Source organism: Carcharhinus amblyrhynchos, chromosome 31, assembly GCF_965287045.1.
Source record: "Carcharhinus amblyrhynchos chromosome 31, sCarAmb.v2.hapA, whole genome shotgun sequence".
NCBI lineage: Eukaryota > Metazoa > Chordata > Chondrichthyes > Carcharhiniformes > Carcharhinidae > Carcharhinus > Carcharhinus amblyrhynchos.
This window is the reverse complement of record NC_137354.1, coordinates 19,734,022-19,760,706: the sequence shown is the minus strand read 5'-3', so window position 1 is coordinate 19,760,706 and position 26,685 is coordinate 19,734,022. Positions and strand designations below refer to the sequence as shown.

Genomic DNA, 26,685 nt, shown 5'->3' with positions numbered 1-26,685 from the left:
CAGCCGTACATTCCAACATAGGGTATATTGAAGGAAAACTGATGATGAATTGATGTCCCAGTCTGTGAATATTGGCTGGCAATTTCTGGATCAAACAGAAACTATACTGGGATTTAGGCTGGTTTCAGCATCAAATTTATGAGCCCAAATCTCTTTACTGGGAAACCCATCAAACCGCTTTGACCTGCTGAACTTGTTCGGGGGGCCTTTGGGAGAAGTTGGATGTCTGACAAATTTCCAGTATATTGAGATTGTTGGCACTTCAGTGAAATTAATAGACCTTCAGGTGAGGCCAAAATGTTGACTGATTTCAAGAACAAATTAGATATAGCTCTTGGGGCTAAAGAGATCAAGGGATATGAGGGAAAGGGGAGGAATCAGGATATTGAATTCAATGATCAATCATGATCAATGGTAGAACAGGCTCAAAGGGCCGAATGGCCTATTCCTACCTCTAGTTTCTATGAACAATCATAGAATCCTACGTTACAGAAGGAAGCCATTTGGCCCATCAAGTCTGCACTGACTCTCTAATAGAGTATCTTACCCTGGCCTGTCCCGATAACCCCACATATTTACCCTGCTAATCCTCCTCACCTACACATCTTGGGACACAAAAAGGCAATTTAGCATGGCCAATCCACCTAACCAATACACCTTTGGACTGTGGGAGGAAACCCATGCAGACACGGGGAGAATGTGCAGACTCCACACAGTCACTTAAGGCCAGAGAGAGAGAGAGATTGGAGATTGAGGGATTAAGAAAGCGAGATTGAGGGAAAGTGCTTGAGAGGTCAGGTCTCAATAAGAAAGCTTCAAAAGGGAATACTGCCTCAAACTCTCGAAGCTTCATTGACATCAGGCGGCTTTGTATGAATGTTTGTTGACCTGAATCGACACTAGTGATCAAAAGTCATAAAACATTAATTTCTGCTCAGGTTTTCAGAGCTAATTACTTGTTGAGAGCATCGTCATCACGCATCCTGTTTGAGTACACCCTGGTTTGGGATTCTGATGTTGGGACCGAATCCAGGTTAGGGCTTTGCAACATTATCGGAGTGGTCAACTGGCATTGGTTTCCTGGTGAGGTAGCCAGAAGGTGTGCCGGTTGCCCAAATTCAGAACAGCGGGTGCTGCACTCATAACCCGGCCTTCTCAAAAAAGGCTGGAGTGTAGGTTGGTGCCAGGAAACTAGCATGTCAACCTGAGGTACCAAACTGCATGCACACCCAACCTCCCTACTCCATCAGCCTTTGAAAGTCTTATCCCTATGCTCGATATTCCATCACCATTTCTGAAATCTACCCTTTCAGATTTCAACAGTTGTAATTTCTCCCTTTATCATGTCTGTATATAGGGATAAACATCAGGAGCATTTGTCAGTTATGCCATTCTTCATAGAATCCTGAGAGTGCAGGAGGAGGCCATTTGGCCCTTCGAGTCTGCATCAGCTCTCTGACAGAGAATTACCCAGGCCCTCTCCATCACCCTATCCCGTACGTTCACCATGGCTAACCCATCTAACCTATGCATTTTTGGATACTAAGGGGCAATTTAGGATGGCCAATCTACCTAATCTATGCATCTTTGGACTGTGGGAGGAAACCAGAGCACCCAGAGGAAACCCATGCAGACACAGGGAGAACGTGCAAACTCCACACAGTCAGTGACCCAAGATCAGAATTAAGGCTGGGTCCCTGACACTGTGAGGCAGTAGTGCTAATCACTGTGCCACCCTATCTGGTGACCTATCTATTAATTTTAGCTGCTGCCTTTGAGCAACAGCATTAACATATTACAACAGTATTAATGAGATAACATGAAGGTTGGAGAATTGTGCCTATAGAATCTTTTGATTTGTCACATGTATTAACATACAGTGAAATGTTATTTCTTGCACACTATACAGACAAGGCATACCGTTCATAGAGAACATAATGAGAGAGTGCAGATCATAGCTAGGGTGTAGCGAAAGATCAATTTAATACAAGGTAGGTCCATTCAAAAGTTTGATGGCATCAGGGAAGAAGCTGTTCTTGAGTCGGTTGGCACGTGACCTCAGACTTTTGTATTATTTTCCCGATGGAAGAAGGTAGAAAAGAAAACGTCTGGGATATATGGGGTCCTAAATTTGGCTGGTTTCCCAAGACAGTGGGAAGTGTAGATCGTGTCAATGGATGAGAGACTAGTTTGAGTGGTGGACTAGGCTTCGTTCATGACCATTTGTAGTTTCTTGTGGTCTAGGACAGAGCAGGAGACATACCAAGCTGTGATACAACCAGGAAGAATGCTTTATTTCTTTGATGCAACTCCACACATGATTCTTCACCAACCTCTAATGCCACCTGTGGCCCCTTTATATATTAGTGACTTCTATTGGATAATTGACATCAAATTAGGACTTAGTTGGAAGGTCTGTTAACCCATTCCTAACTATCTCCCCTTCCTTGGAGAAAAGATATTTTGATCACTGTTGTTTCCACAGAAAAAACAAAACATGCTCTATTTCCTCTTCCTTTTTATAAAAACACATTTCTTGAAGAACAAAAACAGAAAGATAAGCCCTTCCTTAATAATGTCCAAAAGTTTCTTCAAACTAGACCCGAACTGTAATTGATAGCTATTATCCACCAATTTAATGTTTAATATTTCTTTCCACTTTGTCCAGCATCTGCTTTAAACTGGCTATGACAATACTCAAATTCTCACTTTTGCTTTTTGTGGAATGCTATTTTCCCACAGGGATTTATTGTCAATGTAACACTCATAGAAGAAGAGTAGAACTCATAGAAACCCTACAGTACAGGAAGAGGCCATTCAGCCCATTGAGTCTGCACCAACCACAATCCCACCCAGGCCCTACCCCATATCTCTACATATTTACCTGCTAATCCCTCTAACCTACGCATCTCAGGACACTAAGGGACAATTTTAGCATGGCCAATCAACCTAACCTGCATATCTTTGGACTGTGAGAGAAAACTGGAGCACCCAGAGGAAACCCACACAGACACGAGGAGAATGTGCAAACTCCACACAGACAGTTGACCCAAGCTGGGAATTGAACCCAGGTCCCTGGAGCTATGAAGCAGCAGTGCTAACCACTGTGCTACAGTGTCGCCCAATGGGTATTTTACCCGAATTCCCTAACCCTACAATTTCTGGGATATATATAAGGCACTGTATCTACAAGGCTTAGTATCTTGGCGTTGTACCCATTATACTTTTTAACCATGCTTCTCATTTTTTCTCCCATTAAGGGGGCAATATTTTCCATTTTCCCCTCCAAAAGAAATATTATAAAACCTTTTGTGCTTGAAAACCCATCACACATTGGCATAGGATGCAGCACTATAAACTACAAGTTTCAGATGCCTGAGATCACCCAAAAACAGGAACCTCAAAACACTCCTGCATTCTTAGTTTGGTCAATGTTTTGCTTACTCTCATTATGGCCTCCACTGTAGGTCATTCACTTTTGTACACAACTCTAGGACATCAAAACTAGCATCCGGTCCATCCTATCTACTTAGCCAATTCAGTTGCCCAATCAAACTTTGGAGTGCCTCTTTTTTTCCATCTTAGAAACCACCGTGTCCTTTTATGAAGCCATTCCACAACTAATTGCTATTGTGCTGATACTCTCCAAATAGGATTGCTGAGGTAAAGACTCAGTCTGTCCCATTTCCAGCCCAATATATTTGAAAGCTTCTGAAGCCTGACTTCCAACCCTGAATTCTAACCCTGAATTCCTTCCACAGCCCAGAAACTACAATAGCTTCAAAATCATGACTGCCACACTATAAATCATTGATGTGCAGCATAAAAATATCAGAAAGATTTCCTTCATAGTGCCAATAAACATCGCAGGTTCTGCCTTCAATTGGCAGTAACCTAGTTTTAATAAAACCTTACTAAAAAATACCAAACTCTAGATGCATCATTTAGCCCATACACACTTTTATTTAACTTCCAAAGTACCCTTTCTGTGTTATCAGTCTCTTTCGGAGGACAGAAAAAAATGTCTCCCTGAAGCTGATGCTCCTGTAAAAAGGCAGCTTTTATATCAATAGATTTTCATTCCCATGCCTGGGGCTAACAAAGCCAGGAAGATCTTTAAAATAACCTTTCCTGCAGTAGGTGAATCCACCCTAAATGTCCTGGTCTAAATTTTCTTCAAATCCCCCTACCACAAGCCTGGCCTTTGCCTATAAACTCCATCAAGAAGCACCTTTTCTGTGCAAATCCATTTGTCAGATAGTGCTCTTTGTCCCCTATCTGGTACCTTCGTGTATACCCCAAGTTCCCTCCAACTATGCAGTTTGGCATGTTTTATAACTTTTTCATCTAATTTATTGGAGTTTTACGAGCATGTAGGCTTCTACTCCTAGTAGCATTCGTAGTCTTACCCCTATTCCGAGACCGTGTCAATCTACGCCCCCTATCCTGTCTGATAACTTGTTCTGGACAACCACTGCTTGATCTTTCCCTCCTGTTGTGGGATGTTTTTTCAATAGTTCTCAATCTCTCCCTGTGATCAAATTGGACTTATTTTCTGAACTGACACCTTGTTTCTGAGCACTCCATTTTTGAATTTCGTGTTCCCAATCCGTGGTCCTGATGGCCCTCCCCTGTACTCTGTACGTTTAACCAGTGTTTATACTTCATAGTGGCCTGCCCTACTGTACTAATGACAGTTACATCCTTCCATTGACTGAACCCTTCAGGCAAGTATGTCACTTTTGTACCAACTTTTGGCAGTTATCCTTTTGGAAAAATGGTCTGTTCAAGTTTATCAGAAGTATTGTGTTCCTCTACAGGTGCCCTGTCTATTTCAGCTAACTGGTCCTCATAGTTCTGTAAAATGCGAGTACTAATGACCCTGGGTTCCTCATCATGTTTGTCTACTCTTTATAAATTCACAAGCTTGTAATCTGTACCCATTATCCTTGATGACCCTAACAGTCTGATTACCATGTGGCAAAACATTAGGTTTAGGGGGCACAGCCTCAAGATAAAAGGGGGGCGGTTTAGAACGGAGTTGAGGAGGAACTTCTTCACTCAAAGGGTGGTGAATCTCTGGAATTCTCTGCCCGTTGAAGTGGTGGAGGCTACCTCGCTAAATATTTTTAAGACGCGGGTTGATGGGTTTTTGATAAGCGAGGGGATTAAGGGTTATGGGGAGAGGGCGGGAATGTGGAAATGAGCCACGACAGATCAGCCATGATCTTATTGAATGGCAGGGCAGGCTCGAAGGGCCAGATGGCCTACTCCTGCTCCTATTTCTTATGCTCTTAAAACATGTTTGCCAACTATGCCTATTCTTTCCCTGGGCCTTTCCATTCATTAACATTCTCTCTCGTACAGTATACTATGTCTCCTTGCTGGAAAACAGTGCTTGATGGCTCTACGTTGTGCTTTAAATCTTTGCAAATTCTTTCAGAAGCTTCTGCTTCCAGAAATGCATATTTATATGCATTTAAATGCTTAGCTAAGACAGAACTAATTGTAGTCCCTCCCTAAGCTGGAAGCTGGTCAAAATGGACAGAATTTTAGGATTTCTACAAATACTAATTGATAACGGACTCTAGCCCCTAACCATCTGCAACAAATTCTTTGCATGTACTACACATGCTGCGGCTGAATTTAACTTACTGAAAAAGTTTGGCAGATACACCAAATCGTAAGAAGTTTCATAACACCAGATTAAAGTCCAACAGGTTTATTTGGAATCATGAGCTTTTGGAGCACTGCCTCTTCAGCAGTTGAGTGGACATCAAAATTTTCCAGAGCATGTCATCTATTACTGCATGGTTCCTCTCACACACCCCATTACTAAATGGGCTTCCTGCAGCCATTTTCACGACTATGACATTCATGTTTTCGCACATATTCCCAAACTCATCATTAGCAAATTCCCCTCCCTCCCTCACCCCGCCATTGTCTGTAAGGAACTTTGCCGATGGCCCTATTCCTGTTCCTATCCATTTTTCCATGATCTGGTCCAGGATTACTCTTTTCTTTATTATGGACAGTGGTTGATTGATTAAATCTGGTGGCTAAAACTACAAAGTGAAAAATGAATATATTGTTTGCTGTATCCCAGATTTTAAGGTCCATGGCCACAATGTCGTTAAAATCTTTGGCCAAACATAGAGTTACTATCGGTCCTGATGGTGCCCTTCCGTCCTCCCTAGTAACCTCTCACAAATTACTGACCTGTTCTATAAGCTTAGTATAATCCTCATCTCTTGCCTCTTAGTGTCCAAAGATATGCTGGTTAGGTGCATTGGCTATGCTAAATTCTCCCTGAGTGTACCTGAACAGGTGCCAAAGTATGGTGACTTAGGTATTTTCACAGTAACTTCATTGCAGTGTTAATGTAAGCCTACTTGTGACAATGATAAATAGACTTAAAAAAATAGAGAGATGCAACGGGGGAGTGGGGAGACAGAGAGAGAGAGACAGCTGAAGGGGACAGAGAGGGATGGAAGAGAGAATTTCACTGGTGTACTTGTTTTAGTAAACCGCTGGAAAGCAGAGCACCTCTGTGGAAATGAATGGAAACACGGCAATTGTAAGCAGAATTGCTTGGGCCAAAGAGGAACAAGAGAAAGCCACTTCAGGACCAGTTGAAGATCTATCTGGCTGGAACTGATAGGAACAAAGTTTGAACTGGCCTCAGCTGGATTCTATCGGGAGCAACCAATTAATTGCCAAATCTTCTGGATTCAGCAGAATTCCAGCAACATCTCCATAGGTTTTGAGTTAGTTTTTCAGCTGGAATCCTTTCACCTGTTGTCAACTTTACAAAAACCAGTACACCAGTGAAATCCTCCCCCCCATCCCTCTCTGTCCCCTCCAGCTGTCTCACTCTCTCTGTCTCCCCACTCCCCTGTTGCATCCCTCTTTTTTTTAATGTTTATTTATCATTGTCACAAGTAGGCTTACATTGACACTGAAATGAAGTTACTGTGAAAAGCCCCCAGTTGCCACACTCCGGCTCCTGTTCTTGTACACTGAGGGAGAATTTAGCACGGCCAATGCATCTAACCAGCATGTCTTTCAGACTGTGAGAGGAAACCGGAGCACCTGGAGGAAACCCACGCAGATACAGGGAGAACGTGCAGGCTCTGCACAGGCAGTGATCCAAGCCGGGAATCGAACCCGGATCCCTGGCGCTGTGAAGCAGCAGTGCTAACCACTGTGCCAGGGAGTAGGCTAATTTGATTGGCCATGATAAATTGCCCCTTTGTGTCAGGGGGCTTAGCAGGGTAACTATGTGGGGCTACAGAGATAGGGTCTGGGTGGGATTGTTGTCGGTGCAGGCTCGATAAGTTGAATGTCTTCCTTCTGATTTGATTTACTTTATTATTATCACATATATTGGGATACAGTGAAAATATTGTTTCTTGCACGCTTTACTGTCTCCCTCAATCTCCGCTCTCCCCACTTCTGCACCCCCTCACCTTGATTTTTTATTGTCTCCAACGGCTCAATCACTAACTCATTTTTCAAAGCTCCCTCCAGAAGCAAAATTGCAAGTATTACCAGTGACAATTTTAATGTTGATGTGCAAGTGTTTGAATCGTGATCATATTTAGCCGTTCAGAATAAACTCAGGTGAATTTGCGATATTGCATCTCACAATGACAATAAAAAGATGATTTAATCATCTCAATTACACACTGTCTTCATTTCATTTCAGGAATTTTTATCTGGATTAGATTTACTCTTCTGCACCCATCCTCCCCCCCCCCTCCCACACACACACACACGCAAGTGTGTGCACACATACACACACAGCACAGCCTAATCAACCAGATGCGCCAATGCTCCCTGCCCCACACCGCCCATCCCCACCTTGCCATCAGCCCTCACACCCCTTAAGCCCCAGATTGCAGCAAATCCACCACCCCCCTCCACTGGCAGCACCTTTGCCGTTAACCCCAAGTTACAGAACCTCCCCCTTAACCCCAAATTACAGCACCTCAGTCCTTAACCCCTGATTACGACACCTCATTCCTTAACCCGAAATTACAGCAACTCCTCCCTTAACCCTAAATTATAGCATCTTCTGCTTACTACAACACCTCACTCCTTAATAATAGGAATAATGGTAGGAAGGGTTATTACTTAAGTGGCGAAAAACTGCAGCAGGCGACGGTGCAGAGGGACCTCGGGGTCCTTGTGCATGAGTCACAAAAACCCAGCTTGCAGGTGCAGCAGGTGGTCAGGAAGGCGAATGGGATGCTGGCCTTCATAGCGAGGGGGATTGAATATAAAAGTAGGGAGGTCTTGCTGCGGCTGTATAGGGCATTGGTGAGGCCGCAGCTGGAGTACTGTGTGCAGTTTTGGGCGCCGTACTTACGCAAGGATATTTTGGCCTTGGAGGGAGTGCAGAGGAGGTTTACTAGGCTGATGCCGGAGTTGAGGGGGTTGAGCTATGAGGAGAGGCTGAATAAATTAGGCTTGTACTCGTTAGAGTTTAGAAGAATGAGGGGAGATCTCATTGAGACGTATAAGATGATGAATGGGATGGATAGGATAGAGGTGGAGAGACTCTTCCCGCTCAGAAAGGACAGTAGGATTAGGGGGCACAGCCTCAAGATAAAGGGGGGGCGGTTTAGAACGGAGTTGAGGAGGAACTTCTTCACTCAAAGGGTGGTGAATCTCTGGAATTCTCTGCCCGTTGAAGTGGTGGAGGCTGCCTCGCTAAATATTTTTAAGACGTGGGTTGATGGGTTTTTGATAAGAGAGGGGATTAAGGGTTATGGGGAGAGGGCGGGAATGTGGAACTGAGCCACGACAGATCAGCCATGATCTTATTGAATGGCGGGGCAGGCTCGAAGGGCTAGATGGCCTACTCCTGCTCCTATTTCTTATGTTCTTATGTTCTTATTAACCCCAAATTACAGCACCTCACTCCTTAACCCCAGATTTTAGCACCACCCCCTTAACCCCACATTATAGCACTACCCCCCCTTAACCCCAGATTACGGCACCACCCCGTTTAACCCCAGATTACAGCATCCCATCACTGCCCCCCCACCACCCTGTATTCCAGTCAAACATAATGAATCAGTGAACAGATGAATGTTCTGTTGAGGAAACAATTGCTGCTATTCATCCATTTGCAAATCAGAATCGAAACATGAAAACAGGGATCTGGTCAGTGACTGACGCTGTTGTGATTCTCCATGACGAATCAGACTCGATGCCCAGGTGTCCCCAAGCTGGGGCCTTCCATTTACGTCCAACTATTTCAGGAGTTTAAGCTGGCATCACCGAGTGGTTGCCAGACCCAGGCTGGCAGTGAGGAACCTGACCCATGCCCTGCCCACGCTGCCTGGAGCCTTCTCACCTTTGCTGCACACTCAGTAAATCTGCCCTCTGACCTCTTCACCTTATCCTATCCTTCAGCCAATACCTGACGTTCCTCTTTCCATGTGATCTTTGATCTCGGGAACGCCGGATCTGGGATCAATTTCTGTTTATTTGCTTCACTTGAGAGAAAAAAAGTGGACTAGCTGACCTCCTGTGGCATTGATTTGATTTGACATGATTTATTATTGTCACATATGTTAGTATACAGAGAAAAGTATTGTTTCTTTCACGCTATACAGACAATGCACACCGTACATAGAGAAGGAAAGGAGAGGGTGCAGAATGTAATCTTATTGTCAGAGCTAGGGTGTAGAGAAAGATCAACTTAATGCGAGATACGCCCATTCAAAAATCTGACAGCAGCAGGGAAGAAAATGTTCTTGAGTTGGTTCGTACATGACCTCAGACTTTTATATCTTTTTCCCTAATGGAAGAAGGTAGAAGAGAGAATGTCCGGGGTGCGTGGGATCCTTGATTATGCTGGCTGCTTTGCTGAGGCAGCGGGGAGTGTAGACAGAGTCAATGGATGGGAGGCTGGTTTGCGTGATGGATTGTTTGTGGTAGGTGTTACTTCTGGCATTTGCACTGGGGTCATTTTTCCAAAGCTACACACCCACATGAAATCTTACCAGCCAGGATTTTCCACATGATCCCACCCCAGCTCTTGCATCCTGACTGTGATATTCCAGGATGAATCTTCTAGGAATCGTAGCCGGCAGGAAAAAAAATTTGGCGGATCATTTAAAGATCCGTTGACCTTGGATGGGAATTTCTAGTCTTGGGGCACGCGCTACTGGAAAATCCCACCCGGATCTTACAGTAGAAAATCAGGAAGACCACACCCAGATGTGACAGAGCGGTGCACAATTCCACACACAATGCAACATTTTGCTGAAATGATCCCTAAACATCATTCCTAATGGTGTGCCTGGCAAAATAAAATATTCCCAATTTTCCAGTCACTTCCACGGAAGGTGTTAGGATAGCTCAGTATCAGCATGCACCCACCTGAATCAGAGTAGTGGTAGGTTCGAGTCCCGCAAAATGAAAGAGATTGTCATTGACTTCAGGAAGCGTAGTGGAGAACGTGCCCCTGTCTATATAAAGGGGGTTGAAGTAGAAATGGACAACAGCTTCAAGTTTTTAGGTGTCTTGGTTCCGCCATGCCGACACTATAATTAAGAAAGCCCACCAACGAAGACTAAGGAAATTTGGCATATCAGCTGCGACTTTCACCAACTTTTACAGATGCACCATTCAAAGCATTCTTTCTGGTTGTATCACAGCTTGTTATGGTATGGTATGGTATGCCTCCTGCTCTGCCCAAGACTGCAAGAAACTACAAATGGTTTTTGACGTCACTCAAACTGCCTCTCTCTACACTTTCTGCTGCTTTGGAAAAGCAGCCAGCGTAATTAAGGACCACATGTACCCTGGACATTCTCTCTTCCACTTCTTCCGCCAGGAAAAAGATACAAAAATCTGAGTTTACGTACCAGTCAACTCTAGAATAACTACTTTCCTGCTGCCATCAGACTTTTGAATAGACCTATCTTGCATTAAGTTAATCTTTTGCTACACCCTAGCTATGACTATAACACTACACTCTGCACTCTCTTCGTTCCTTCTTTATGAATGGTATGTTTTGTCTGTATAGCATACAGGAAACAATACTTTTCATTGTATGCTAATACATGTGACAATAATAAATCAAATCAAATCACGGCAGGGACTGGAGCACATAATGAAGGTACACACTCCAGTGCAATACTAAGAGAGTGCAGCATTGCCAGAGGAGCCATATTCTAGATGAGATATTAAACCCAGTCACTGTCCTCCCTCACAAGTCTTATCATTTCTGAGGAGAGCATTTGAGCTAGCTATAAGGAGAGACTGGATAGACTAGGGTTGATTTCTTCAGAGCAGAGAAGGATGAGGGGGGACTGATTGAGGTATATAAGATTATGAGGGCTATGGGCAGGGTGAGTAGGGAGAAGCTGTTCCCCTTGGTTGGGGGGTCAATAACGAGGGGGCATAGGTTTAGCATAAGGGGCAAGAGATTAGAGGGCAGCACTGGCATGGTAGTATTGTCACTGGACTAATAAACTAGAGAGCCAGGGTAATGTTTTGGGGACCTGGGTTCCAATCCCAGCATGGCAGATGGTGGAATTTGAATTCAATAAAAAAAATTGAAATTAAAAGTCTAATGATGACCATGAAACCATTGTGGATTGTAGTAAGCATCCATCAGATTTACTAATAGCCTTTAGGGAAAGAAGTCTGCCATCCTTATCTGGTCTGGCCTACATGGGATTCCAGAACCACAGCACTGTGGTTGACTCTCAGCTGCCCTCTGAAATGGAGGGCAGTCAGGGATGGGCAATAGATGCTGCTCTGCCAATGACGCCCACATCCCATAAATGAAGATTCAGAGGGGATTTGAAAGAAAAATTCACTCAGAGGGTGGTGGGAATGTGGAATGCGCTAACTGGGAAAGTAATAGAGGCCAGAAACCTTACGACCTTTAAAAGGTATTTGGATGAGCACTTGAAACATTGTAACATCCAAGGATATAGGACAAGTGCTGGAAAATGGGATTAGTTTAGTGGTAGTTATAGTGGTATTGACTTTGGTGGTAGCTATTGTTAGTGCTGACTTGATGGGCCAAAGGGCCTTCCTGTGCTGTACAACTCTATGATTCTATGAGAGTTGCTTCCTCCCTGACATTTTTCAAAAATGATTTCATTTGATTTATTGTTGTTACATGTATTAGCGTACAGTGAAAAGTATTGTTTCTTGCGCTATACAGACAAAGCATACTGTTCATAGAGAAGGAAAGGCAAGGGTGCAAAATGTAGTGTTACAGTCACAGCTAGGGTGCAGAGAAAGATTGACTTAATGCGAGGTAGGTCAATTCAAAAGTCTGATGGCAGCAGGGAAGAAGCTGTTCTTGAGTCAGTTGGTGCATGACCTCAGACTTTTGTATCATTTTCTCTATGGAAGGTGAAAGACAGCATGTCCAGGATGCGTGGGGTCCTTGATTATACTGGCTGTTTTTCCAGGGCAGCGGGAAGTGTGGACAGAGTCAATGGATTGGAGGCTGGTTTGAGTGATAGACTGGGTTACGTTCATAACACTTTGTATTTTTTGCAGTCTTGGACAGAGCAGGAGCCATACCAAGCGATAACACATCAGAAAGAATGCTTTCTATGATGCATCTGTAATGAGAGGTTCTTCCCAAAGCAGTTTCTATGTTGTGCACAGCAAGATCCCACAAACACATTGACTGGATATTTTGCTGGATGAGGGAATAATTATTGCCTGGGAGAAATTCCCTGCTCCGCTTCAAAATATTGTGGCAAGATTCTTCCTCGCACCTGGGGCTCCGTTTAACACCTCATTGGACAGACACTCCACCCCACAGCGCAGCACTCCCTCCGGAGAATGGGGGATCTTTCTGGAATGAAGGATTGCTCATATCATCCCTGAACTCACAGGGGAGGGTGTCAGCACTGAGCGTTGCCTGATATCCACTGAATCCACCCCCAGCTAAGATACTTGCCCAATCAATCATTTTTGACTATCATCAGCATCAAGTTATGTCAATCTAGCACCTACGTTCGGTTATGGTTAATCAGTCTAAAAACTGACCATCTACTTAAAACAATAGTGGTGCTATCAGAAGATGATGACTAGTTCAGTAGATCAACACATTAATTGGGTTACAATAGGAGTCTGGACTGCTGGTATCCCAAGCTGTAAGCTATTGTGCAACACCCACACAGTGGTGATCCAAGTGTCTGTGTGTGGAACACCCCCCTCTATTTCTATCCCTAACCTTTTCCGCCCTACCACCCTCCCAGAACTCGGCACTCTTCTGTTGTGGCTGTGCCTTCAGCCGTTAGACCCTAAGCTCTGGAATTACTCCTCCCCATTTACCAACTCTCCTTCCTCCAAAGTACACTCCTCAGATGCCACCACTTTGACCAGACTTGGCCACCTCGAGCACATGTTGACTTGTTGTCAAGTTTTTGTTTGATAACTTTCCTGCGAGCTACCTTGCGATGTTTCACTATATTAAACAAGCCTTTTTTTTAATTCGTTCATGGGATGTGAGTATCGTAGGCTGGGCCAGCATTTGTTGCCCATCCCTAATTGCTTTTGAATCTCACTCAGCCATTTCAGAGGGCATTTAAGAGTCAACCACATTGCTGTGGCTCTCGAGTCACATATAGGCCAGTCCAGGTAAGGACGGCAGATTTCCTTCAAGATAAAGGGGGGGGGCGGTTTAGAACGGAATTGAGGAGGAACTTCTTCACTCAAAGGGTGGTGAATCTCTGGAATTCTCTGCCCGTTGAAGTGGTGGAGGCTGCCTCGCTAAAAATATTTAAGACGCGGGTTGATAGGTTTTTGATAGACAAGGGGATTAAGGGTTATGGGGAGAGGGCGGGAAAGTGGAACTGAGCCACGACAGATCAGCCATGATCTTATTGAATGGCGGGGCAGGCTCGAAGGCCTAGATGGCCTACTCCTGCTCCTATTTCTTATGTTCTTATGTTCTTCCCTAAAGGGACATTAGTGAACCAGATGGGTTTTTAGGACAATTGATAATGGTTTCATGGTCATCACTAGACTTTTAATTCCAGATTTTTATTGAATTCAAATTTAAACATCTGCTGTAGTGGGATTTGAACTGTTTTACTTGTGTTGGTATCACAGACTGGTATCCATATCCTGCCAACGTTTATATGGGTAGCACTAGCTAAACTGGGCATGAGCAGCCAAGATGGTCATTTGATGGTGAAAAATTTTAAATGGAAATAATGTAAAGGTGGATCTTATAGCTCATAGAACCCTACAGTGCAGAAAGAGGCCCTTCGGCCCATTGAGTCTGCACCGAACATAATCCCACCCAGGCCCTACCTCCATATCCCTACATATTATACCCACTAATCTTTGCATCCCTGGACACTAAGTGGCAATTTCTTAGCATGGCCAATCAACCTAACCCTGCACATCTTTGGACTGTGGAAGGAAACCAGAGTACCCGGAGGAAACCCACACAGATACAAGGAGAATGTGCAAACTCCACACAGACAGTGACCCGAGCCAGGAATTGAACTCGGGTCCCTGGAGCTGTGAAGCAGCAGTGCTAACTACTGTGCTACCGTGGTCTTGGAGAGTTCAAGTGATGGGACTGTCACTATTTCCTCAGGGAAGAAGCTGTTCTTGGGTTCAATCATGGCCTCAGGTGACTGTGTGGAGACACGTTCTCCCTTAAACTGCGTGGGTTTCCTTTGCGTGTTCCAGTTCCCTCCCATAGTCTAAAGGTCTGCAGGTTTGCTGGATTGGCCATGGTAAATTGCTCTTAGTGTCCAAAGGTGTGCAGGTTAGGTGGATTGGCCATACTAAATTGCCCCTGAGTGTCCAAAAATATGCAGGTTAGGGGGCCTGGTCATGCTAAATTGCCCCTTAGTGTCCAAAGATGTATAGTTAAGAGGGATTGGCTATGCCCCTTTGTCCCTTAGTGTCCAAAGACGTGCAGATTTGGTGTTATGTATGGTAAATGCATGGAGTTGGAGCATAGGTCAGGGGTAAGCTCCTGGGTGGGATGCTGTTTTGGAGAGTTGGTGCAGACTTCATAGGCTGAATGGCCTCCTTTGGCACTATAGGGATTCTATGTTCTACGGTTTATTCATTTATTCCAGCATGGGATTGCCTTTGGGTAGAAAGATTGTTTACACACTGTCTTGGAAACAAATGGTTTGTGTTTGTACAGGTGGTTACCACGTGTTCTGTCATTCCTGGATGGCATGAGGCATTTCTTTCTGTCAACCCCTGCCCCTGCGCCCCCCTAGTACATTCCACACTTTACAGGATATGCTCAGTCAATTCTTTTCCTCTCCTTTGCTATTCCCATTCCAAACTTTGAAACTGGTTTATTTCCCACACTGAATTATTTAGACCCATCTATGGATTACTTCCATCTAATTTTTATCTAATCTGAGACCTAAAGTTTTAAAGATTGATTTTTAGTGTCCAAGTAGGCTTACAATAACACTGTAATGAAGTTACTATGAAAATCTCCTAGTCGCCATACTCTAGAGCCTATTTGGGTAGACAGAGAGAATTTAACATGGCCAGTGCATCTAACCAGCATGTCTTTCGGATGAAACCGGAGCACCCAAAGGAAACCCACGCAGACAAGGGGAGAGTGTGCAGACTCCATGCAGATAGTCACCCAAGCCAGGAATTGAACCCGGATCCCTGGCGCTGTGAGACAGCAGTGCTAACCACTATTCCACTGTGCCACCTCTAAACTGTGCCACCATGCCATGACCTGGCCTCACCTACAGTGTAGCATTCTCGTGCTAGACGCTGGAGTGTCAACACTGTCATTCTGAGCTGAAATCCCTGGAGTGGGGCTTCTGAGTTGAGGGTGCTACCAAAATGGACATGTCAATATTTATGCTCCATATGAGTCTCTTGTCCCACTCACCACTGGAATATCCTTTCATGTTTACCCAGCATCTCCCACTGTCCTGACACAGATCGCCAGCTTCTAAATAGAGTCATGTTACCCAATTAAAGAGTCAAAACTAGCCATATGATTGATTAGATTTGATTTGAATTGATTTGTTATTGTCACATGAATTGGGATACATTGAAAAGTATTGTTTCTTACATGCTTACATGCTATACAGGCAAAACATACCGTTCAAAGAATACATAGGGGAGAAGGAAAGAAGAGGGTGCAGAATGTAGTGTTACAGTCATAGCTAGGATGCAGAGGAAGAGGTAATGTGAGGTAGATCCATTCAAAAGTCTGATGGCAGCAGGGAAGAAGCTGTTCTTGAGTTGGTTGGTACATGACTTCAAACTTCTGTATCTCTTTCCTGATGGAAGGAGGTGGAAGAGAGAATGTCCGGGGTGCATGGGATCTTTGATTATGCTGGCTGCTTTTCCAAGGCACTGGGAAGTGTAGAAAGAGTCACAGGATGGGAGGCTGGTTTGCTTGATAGACTGGGCTACGTTCACAACCCTTCGTAGTTTGTTGCGGACTTGATCAGAGCAGGTGCTATACCAAGCAGATACAACCGGAAAGGTTACTTTCTTGGGTGCACCTGTAAAAATTGTTGAGAATCTTAGCAGACTTGCCAAATGTACTTCGGCTTCTGGGAAAATAGAGGCATTAGTGGGATTTCTTAACTAGCGTGGGGGTACCAGGACAGGTTGTTGGTGATCTGGCCACCTAGAAACTTGAAGCTCTCAACCATTTCCACTTTGCTTCCGTTGATGTAAAAAGGGGCATGTCCTCCACGTCACTTCCTGAAGTCAATGACTATCTCCTTTCTTTTACTGACATCGAGGGAGAGGTTATTGTCGTGACACAAGATCATTTCACGAGATTGTCTTTCCTGTACTCCACCTTGTCATTGCATGAGATCTGACCCGCTACAGTGGTATCATCAGCAAACTTGAAAAATGAAATCTCAGCTAATTGCACCCCTGCGTTTCAGTGAGAAATATAATCTCAGCTTCACTTCTGGCTAATATACGGGGTTCATAAGAGATGTTGATTTATTTTAGTTTGGGAAGTGGCGTCTGGGAGATGATCATTTCTAAGAGATAAACCATAATTAAAGAAATGGAGATGTTGTTCATTACCCGGGTGCGCCACAGGCTCAAACTAGTCAGGGGTAATTTTGTGACTGATATCAGAGATTCTTCACACATTGATGTTCAACAGTTCAACAAACTCCAAGGGAAAGAAAAACCATCTGAACAATTTTTGCAGTGATGGAGGTAGTTCAAAATCTCTCTCTGGGTGGATCAGTTGAAGTAGGGCAGCTTTAGCTGCGAAGACTTTGCATTTATATGGTGCTTTTCACAACCTCAGGACATTGCAAAATGCTTTACTGGTAAAATGAAGCACAGTGGTTAGTGTTGCTGCCTCACAGCGCCGGCACCTCTGTTTGATTCTAGCCTCAGGTCACTGTCTGTGTGGAGTCTGCACATTCTCCCTATGTTTGCGTGGGTTTTCTCTGGGTGCTCCAGTTTCCTCCCACACTTCTAAGATGAGCAGGTTAGAATCATAGAATCTCTACAGTGCAGAGGGAGGCTATTCAGCCTATCAAATCTGCACCAACTACAATCCTAGCTAGGCCCTATTTCTGTAACCCCACGTATTTACTCTGCTAATTCCCCTGACACTAAGGGGCAATTTAGCATGGCCAGTCTCCTAACCTGGGTGGGGGGTCAGTTTAATATTTTATTCAACCTCTGATGATCCAGCACTCCCTCAGTGCTGCCCAGAGGAGTCAGCCTGAGCTCTGGCCGTCTGGAGTGAGAGGTGTCAACTACAGCACTTCGTCACAAGTGATGATAGTGTGTCCCCTCCACTTCCTGAGTGTCCTTACTCCCACTTACTGAGTGACTCCCCCTCCCGAGTGTCCCTACTCCCACTCCCTGAGTGAGTCCCCTCCTGAGCGTCCCCACTCCCACTCTCTGAGTGAGTCCCCTCTCGAGTGTCCCCATTCCCACTCCTTGAGTGACTCCCCTCCCAAGTGTTCCCACTCCCACTCCCTGAGTGACTCCCCTCCCAAGTGTCCCCCCCACTCCCTGAGTGACTCCCCTCCCGAGTGTCCCCACTCCCACTCCCTGAATGAGTCCCCCTCCTGAGTGTCCCCACTCCCACTCCCTGAGTAAGTCCCCCTCCCCAGTGTGTCCCCCTCCCGAGTTTTCCCACTCCCACTCCCTGAGTGAGTCCCCCTCCCGAGTGTCCCCACTCCCACTCCCTGAGTGAGTCCCCCTCCCGAGTGTCCCCCTCCCGAGTGTCCCCACTCCCACTCCCTGAGTGAGTCCCCCTCCTGAGTGTCCCCACTCCCACTCCCACTCCCTGAGTGAGTCCCCCTCCCGAGTGTCCCCACTCCCAATCCCTGAGTGACTCCCCCTCCTGAGTGTCCCCACTCCCAGAGTGACTCCCCCCTCCCAGAGTGACTCCCCCTCCCGAGTGTCCCCACTCCCACTCTCTGAGTGACTCCCCCTCTTGAGTGTCCCTACTCCCAATCCCTGAGTGACTCCCCCTCCCAAGTGTCCCCATTCCCAGAGTGACTTCCCCCTCCCAGAGTGACTCCCCCTCCCAAGTGTCCCCACTCCCAGAGTGACTCCCCCCTCCCAGAGTGACTCCCCCTCCCGAGTGTCCCCACTCCCACTCCCTGAGTGACTCCCCCTCCCGAGTGTCCCCACTCCCACTCCCTGAGCGACTCCCCCTCCCGGGTGTCCCCACTCCCACTCCCACTCCCACTCCCTGAGTGAATCCCCCTCCGGAGTGTCCCCACTCCCACTCCCACTCCCACTCCCTGAGCGACTCCCCCTCCCGGGTGTCCCCATTCCCTGGGTTGGCGCTCATACCCTGGTAATGTGCAATTTCATTTGAATCTGATCTCCCCACCCTCCCTCAAATACAGAAAGTGGAGTCTGAGATCACTCTTTCAGTCTCCGTCTCTGTCTGTCTGTCTCTCGCTCGGTCTCAGTGTCCCTATCTCTCTCTCTCTCTCTCTCTGTGTCTCAGTGTCCCTATCTCTCTGTCTCAGTCTCTCTCTATCTGTCTCTCTCAGTCTCAGTCTCCCTATCTATCTCAGTCTCTCTCTCTCTGTCGCTCTGTTTCTCTGTCTATATATCTTACTCTCTATCTGTCTCTCTATCGTTCTCTATCTCTCTATCTGTCTCAGTCTTTCTATTTGTTTCTTTGTCTCAGTCTCTCACTCTCTCTCTATATATCTGTCTCTCTCTCTTTATGTCTCTATCTATCTCTGTTTCTCTCTATCTGTCTCAGTCTCTCTATCTGTCTTTCTATCTCAGTTTCTCAGTCTCTCTATCTGTCTCTCTGTCTCAGTCATTCTCTTGCAGTCCCTGGATCTCTCTTCCTCAGTCACTGCTGCCTCTTCAGTTTTCCAGTGTACCCCTCTCTGTTTCTTTACAGAATCAGCTTCTTTGTCACTCCTTCCCATTCCCTGTCTTCCTCAGTCTCTCTGTCAGTCTCCCAGCTAGTCTCAGCTTATTTCTCCATCTGCCCTTTTCTCCTGTCCCTCCCACCCCATCCCCAACCTCACTCTCTGTCAGTCAGACCTCCCTGTAAGTTTACCAGTCTCTGTCTGTTTTATCAGTACCTGTCCCTCTTTGGCCGTCTAAATTTTTCAGTTATTTTAGCTCTCTCTTCTTGTTAGTTTATCCCTGTACCAGTCTGTCTCTCTCTCTTACCCTGTGAGTGTACCTCACTGTCTCTTTGTCTTTTCTCTTATTAGTCCATCTGTCTCAATCTCTCTCTCTGTCCCTTCCCCTGTCAGTGTACCTGTGTGTCTTTCTCTCTCTTTCTGTGTGTGTTCCTCTGATCTGTCTCTGTCTGTTACACTGTCAGGGTACCTGTGTCTCTCTGTCTCTGTGAGTGTACCTTTTTCTGTCTGTGTTTTTATCACTGAGTCCCTCTGTCTCTTTGTGTGTATGTCTCTCTCTGTCTCTCACTCTTTCTCTCTGAGCATCTCACTCCCTCTCTCTCTCTGTCTCTCACCCCCTCTGAGTATCTTTCACTCTCACTTTGAGTGTCTCTCACTCTAAGTGTCTCTCTCTCGCTCTCCGAGTGTCTCACTCCCTCTTTCTGAGTGTTTCTCATTCCCTCTCTGAGTGTCTCTGTCTCTGCGTGTCTCACTCCCTATCTGTGTCCCTTACTCCCTCTCTGAGTGTCTCTCTCTCTCACTCCCTCTGAGTGTCTCTCGCTCTCTCTCTCTGAGTGTGTCTCTCTCTCTGAGTGTCCCTTATTCCCTCTCTGAGTGTCTCTCTCTCACTCTCTCTTTCTGAGTGTCTCTCACTCTGCCTATCTCAGTCTATGCCAGTCTCAGAGGAGCCCTCTAGCGCCGCACTGACCCACTCGGACTGCAGTTGCAGCAGAAGGGAAGGGAAGGGAAGCGAAGCCGCTTTTGGAGCAGTGAAGTTGCAGAAATTGATGTGTAGCTGACACTTCCCGGAGGCTGGGGGTCCCCGGAGCAAGGTCCACACCAGTAAGTGATGGAGAGAGAGAGAGAGAGATAGAAGGAGGGAGAGAGTTAGAGGGACTTCTATTTCACTGAGGCTCTTCCGAACTCTGGATACGGGACTGAGCTGAATGAAGCGAAATCCCATCTGTGTAAAAACAGCAGCTGAGCGCAGGGAGAAGTCAACACAAGCAGAAAAAAGGGAGAGAATGAGTAACATTTATTAATGGGACAGTGCTGGGGCTGTGTTTATTGGAGGTGGGTTAGTGCCGGGGCTGTGTTTATTGGGAGTGGGTTAGTGTTGGGGCTGTGTTTATTGGAGGTGGGTTAGTGCCGGGGCTGTGTTTGTTGGAGATGGGTTAGTGCCGGGGCTGTGTTTGTTGGAGGTGGGTCGGTGCCAGGGCTGTGTTTATTGGGAGTGGGTTAGTGTTGGGGCTGTGTTTATTGGAGGTGGGTCGGTGCCAGGGCTGTGTTTATTGGGAGTGGGTCGGTGCCAGGGCTGTGTTTATTGGGAGTGGGTTAGTGTTGGGGCTGTGTTTATTGGGAGTGGGTCGGTGTTGGGGCTGTGTTTATTGGGAGTGGGTCGGTGTTGGGGCTATGTCTGTTGGGGGTGGGTCGGTGCCGGGGCTGTGTCTGTTGGGGGTGGGGTCGGTGCCGGGGCTGTGTCTGTTGGGGGTGGGGGTCGGTGCCGGGGCTGCGTTAGTTGGGGGCAGGGGCGGGGGCGGAGCTGGGGCCGGGGCTGTGTCTGTTGGGGGTGGGGGTCGGTGCCGGGACTGCGTTAGTTGGGGGCAGGGGCGGGGGCGGAGCTGGGGCCGGGGCTGCGTTTGTTGGGGGAGGGGGCGGAGCTGGGGCCGGGGCTGTGTTTGTTGGGGGCGGGGGCGGAGCTGGGGCCGGGGGGCCGCGTTTGTTGGGGGCGGGGGCAGAACTGGGGCCGGGGGGCTGTGTTTGTTGGGGGCGGGGCCGGGGGGCCGTGTTTGTTGGGGGTGGGGCCGGGGGGGGCCACGTTTGTTGGGGGCGGGGGCACCTTTGTTGGGGGGGCGCGTTTGTTGGGGGCGGGGGCAGGGCCGGGGGGCTGCGTTTGTTGGGGGTGGGGCTGGGGGGGGCCGCGTTTGTTGGGGGCGGGGGCAGGGCCAGGGCCAGGGCTGCGTTTGTTGGGGGCGGGGCCAGGGCCAGGGCTGCGTTTGTTGGGGGTGGGTGTTTGTGCTGGGCTGCAGTCTCTCTTGCTCCTGGTTCCAATGTGACCCTCTAACTCCTGCTCCCGGTTGTGTTTGCAGTGACAGACTGAGACTGTCCACATGTCTCTCACCGTGCCAGAATCTGCCTGTCTCCTGGAATGACAGCCTGGCTCATCCTGCCCGTTAGCCTCTCCGTCTCCACAATCACTGCCCTGTGGGTCGTGTGAGTATCCCACAAAGATACACACACACACACACACACACACACACACACACACACACACAGATAGACAGAGTCTCACACACAGACAACCATAAGCAGATATACACACAGATGTACTCACACACACCACTTCACTCATGTCTTAATATGTTCAGCTGTTATGTGTCTGTTGCCAGCACTGTACTAGCCACTATCCCCTCTCTACTATTCCCGAAATAGCTATGTTCTCTCTTCATTATCAATATCTTGCTGAATGTATTCTTGCATTTCAATACACTCTGTGCTGTAGCTTGCTCTCAGTGCTGTCTGTACTGATACCTTTCAGTTGTAGATGACATTGATATGGCTGTTATCGTGGTAAACAATCCCTCCTCCCTCTCTCTGGACTTGTCTGTGGCTTAACCCTGTCCACCGCAACTCCTGTTCTTAACTAAATCATTTGCAATGCAATCTCTCCTGGCTTCCCCTCTGTTAACTCAAGTACCCTTCCCTACACCCTGAGCCCAAGGATCCAGCCCTGGCCCCACCCTTTTTCCATCCTGCCCATGGTGGGAATCGTAGAGAATTTGGCAGATTGTTTAAAAGTATGTTGACCCCAGGCAGGAATTTCCATTCTTGGGGTGTGTGCAACTGGAAAATCCCATTTCTTCTTTCTCATCTACATTCAGCCCCTTTGTGACATGGTATGAAAACATATCATCAATGACATATTCGTTGACAATGCCCAGTGTGACCTTGCCAGCACCTCTCTCTTGACCTTTGCACTGTTGCGGATTTGTCACACTGCCTGCCTGTCTGACACCAGGGACTGATCCAGCCCAGGTTTCTGCCAACTAATTACCGGGAAAGTCAAAGTCATCGGGTGGGAGTTTCAAGCCCATACTGCTGATGGGATCTTTGGGACCTAGAAGAGGACCCCTCCCTCCTTCCCTCCCCCGCCACCCCTCCCCCGCCACGCCACCCCTCCCTCCTTCCCTCCCATGCCCCGCCACCCCTCCCTCCCCCCCGCCACCCCTCCCTCCCTCCCCCCCGCCACCCCTCCCCCCCTCCCCCCCGCCACCCCTCCCCCCCTCCCCCCCGCCACCCCTCCCCCCCTCCCCCCCTCCCTCACTCCCCTGCGGAGGATTCCCTGACAGGTGGAACAGGCAAGCAATGCAAATTGCTGGAGACATCGGTGGGACTGAAAAATCCCATGGTGAGCTGCCTCCTCTGTTGGAAAACAGGTCATGGTGGAGGCTGGAAAATCTCCACACCCCACCCCATTTTAAACCCTGGACTCTGCTTTCTAGCTACTCACTGCATCTTGCAGACTAGGGTCTCCCCCCCCCCACCCTAGGCAATAGTCTGAGTTGTACCAAGATATTTGAAACTTTGATCTTGTTTTTGACCCTGGAATTTCTTTCTGACCACTAATGAGTACCAACGCTGCCTATATCTACCTCCGTCTCATTGCCTGACCTCACCTCAGCCAATCAGCTCCTGAGACCCTTGTTGCTAGGCCGCACTATTCCCCCCCCTGCCCCCCCATCCTGCCACACATCACCCCTGTGTGCATTGACACACATTGGCCCCTGGTTCTTGTGGGGCTTTTGATTTTCATATTCTCATCCTGGCTTTCAAAATCTTCCCCGGCCTCCCTCCCTCCCTCCTCCTCCCCCCCCCCCCGTTCCAGTTTCACAACTCTGAGTCATCTTTTAAACCTGCAGTTTATAATCTCTGGCTTTTACTGCCCTCCGTGGCCTGGCGTTCTGTTGTCTGAAACCCTTGATTTCTGTCATTCCACCTTATGACTGCCTCTGGTCTTAATACGCTCCTTAAAATCTATCCCTCTGTCCAAGCTTTTGGATATTTGTCCCACTATCTCCTCGTAGCAGGGTTCACACTCCAGTGAAGTGCTATGTGTTGTTTTACTGTGTTAATGGGTTATATGAATGCAAGTTATTGTTGTTGCTCGAGGGGGTTTGAGCAGTTATCTATTCTTGATGTATTGTGTACAGCAATAGAGATCATAGAACCAGTAGGTAACAGTGGAGAGAGAGCCTCATGAGTGCAGGTGACTGTACAAACAATGATGGTTTTGCCAATGCAGACCTTGTCAAGGTTGGGTGGCAGGACGTGACTCGCCATCAGCAATAGGTAACAGGATCAGATTCTAGCAATTCTTTATGTGCTGGATTATAATTCCAATGAGTGGCACTCATCAAAACAGTGGCACAGTGGTTAGCACTGCTGCCTCTCAGGCGAGGGACCTGGATTCGATTCCTGGCTTGGGTCACTGTCTATGCAGAGCCTGCATGTTCTCCCCGTGTCTGCATGGGTTTCCTCCTGCAGTTGAAAAAATGTGCAGGTTAGGAGGGTTGGCCATGCTAAATTACCCCTCAGCGTCAGGGGGATTAGCAGGTAAATACAGGGATAGGGCCCGGATGGCATTGTTGTCAGTGCAGACTCGATGGGCTGAATGGCCTTTTCTCAACTGTAGGGATTCTATGAAATGAAGTAGTTTCATAGATTTCACAGAACCCCTACAGTACAGAAGGAGGCCATTCGGCCCAATGAGCCTGTGCCAACAACAATCCCCATATTTACCCTGCTAACCCCCCCTCCCCCGAAACTGGGATCAATTTAGCATGGCCAATCAACCTAACCTGCACATCTTTGGTTGACGGTGGCTGACACTTTGTTAATGGCCAGATGATGTTGCAATGGAGACATCAATGGATTAGTAATCAGGAAGCCCAGGCCCCTGATCTGGGCATATGGCTTCCAGTCGCAACACTACAGTGGGTGGTATTTAAATAGAACAAATTACTAATTTTAAAAGTAAGGAATTAGATGTTTGCCTCTGTGATGGTGACCATGAAATTGTCACTGAGTGTTGTAAAAACCCATCTGGCTCACTAACGTCCTTCAGGAAAGGAAATCTGCTGTTTTTACCCGGTCTGGTCTACGTGTGACTCCAGAGCCACAGCAAAGTGATTGACTCTTTACCCCCTCACTGTGTGTGGGTGTACCTGCGCCAGATGGACTGCGGTGGTTCAAGAAGATGGCTTGTCACAGTCTTCTGGAGGTGCAGTTGAGGATGGGCAATAAATTCTGACCTTGTAATTGATGTCCATGAATGAATTTAAAAAGATCTCTCACCTCCTGAAACTATAATCTGATTTTAGGGTCACTACTCTTGCTTCAAACTTCACTGGTCTGAACTGTCATTGATACACTCTGTGCTGGGACATACTCTCGATGTAACCGGCATCACTAGATTATTCATAGAACCCTACAGTCCACTCTTTAATGGCACTTCCTACTTCTTTTAAGGAGTAAAGAGAGTATTTACAGGTGGATGTCTTGTCCATAGTGATTGCAGTGTCTCAGAGCATTATCCACAAGTCAGGAGTGTGACTTCAAGCTGCTTTTGAAACTTTCCAGGGCCTTAATAATAGAGTGAAGGACAGAGTTCCTTATTGAGGTGGAGTTTCTAGACTTAGCAGGTTTTTCTTAATCATTCGTAGGGCATGGACATTGCTGGCTGGTCAGCATTTATTGTCCATTCCTAGTTGCCCAAGAGCAGTTGAGAGTCAACCACATTGCTGTGGCTCTGGAGTCACATGTAGAGTCATAGAATCCCTACAGTATGGAAGGAGGCCATTCAGCCCATCGAGCCTGCACTGATGACAGTTCCATCCAGGCCCTATCGCTGTAGCCTCACATATTTACCCTTCTAATCCCCCCAAAACTAGGGTCAACTTAGCATGGCCAAGTGAATAATTTGCCGGGTGTTAGAGATGGAAAGGTGGTAGGACTGGAGGGTCTCAATGACATTACTGTTACTAGAGAGGTGGTGCTCGACAGACTGGAGGGGCTGATTGTGGACAAGTCCCCAGGACTGGTTGGAATGCATCCGAGGGTTCTGAAAGAAATGGCGGAGGTGATAGTGGATGCCTTGGTGGTTATTTTCCAGACGTTGCTGGATTCCAGGGAAGTGCCGGAAGATTGGAAAGCGGCTAATGTCACGCCGTTGTTTAAGAAGGGTGCCAGGCAAAAGGTGGGGAATTATAGGCCGGTTAGTTTAACGTCTGTTGTAGGTAAAATGTTGGAATCCGTCATCAAGGAGGAAATAGTGAGGCATCTTGAGGGGAATTGCTTGATAGAGCAGACGCAGCACGGTTTCGTTAAGGGGAAGTCGTGTCTGACGAATTTACTGGAGTTCTATGAGGATGTGTCTAGGGCGGTGGATAGAGGAGAGCCGGTGGATGTGGTCTTTCTTGATTTTCAGAAGGCATTTGACAAGTAACCTCACAAGAGGTTATTGCAGAAGGTCAGGGGACATGGAGTTGGGGGTAGGGTGTTAGCGTGGATAGAGGACTAGGAGGCAGAGAATAGGGGTCAATGGGTGCTATTCGGATTGGCGGTTGGTGACTAGTGGAGTGCCTCAGGGGTCGGTGCTGGGGCCTCAGCTATTTACCATTTATATAGATGATCTGGAGGAGGGAACCGAATGTATCGAGTGTATGGTGTCGAAATTTGCTGATGACATCAAGATTGGTGGAAAGGCAAATTGTGCGGAGGGTGTGGAGAGTCTGCAGAAGGATCTAGATAGGCTGGGCGAATGGGCCAGGAACTGGCAAATGGAATTTAATGTTGGCAAGTGCGAGGTGGTACACTTTGGTAGGAATAATGGTAGGAAGGATTATTACTTACGTGGAGAAAAACTGCAGCAGGCGACGGTGCAGAGGGACCTCGGGGTCGCAAAAACCCAGCTTGCAGGTGCAGCAGGTGGTCAGGAAGGCGAATGGGATGCTGGCCTTCATAGCGAGGGGGATTGAATATAAAAGTAGGGAGGTCTTGCTGCGGCTATATAGGGCATTGGTGA

At 47.2% G+C, this 26,685-nt stretch overlaps 1 protein-coding gene across 2 annotated transcripts in view; it reads left to right on the top strand.

Annotated features, from left to right (window-relative positions):
• The first annotated feature begins 20,154 nt into the window (after window positions 1-20,154).
• LOC145360420 (transmembrane protein 150A) overlaps window positions 20,155-26,685 on the top strand; it is a 96,242-nt gene continuing 89,711 nt past the window's right edge. Inside the window, exons 1-2 of one of the 2 annotated variants that reach the window (XM_080215621.1) lie at window positions 20,155-20,444; window positions 21,692-21,815. In XM_080215621.1, the coding sequence (XP_080071747.1) occupies window positions 21,751-21,815 (65 nt within the window). In that variant the 5' untranslated portion in view covers window positions 20,155-20,444; window positions 21,692-21,750. The remainder of the gene's footprint in view (window positions 20,445-21,691; window positions 21,816-26,685) is intronic. The other variant, XM_080215620.1, reaches the window with a different exon arrangement.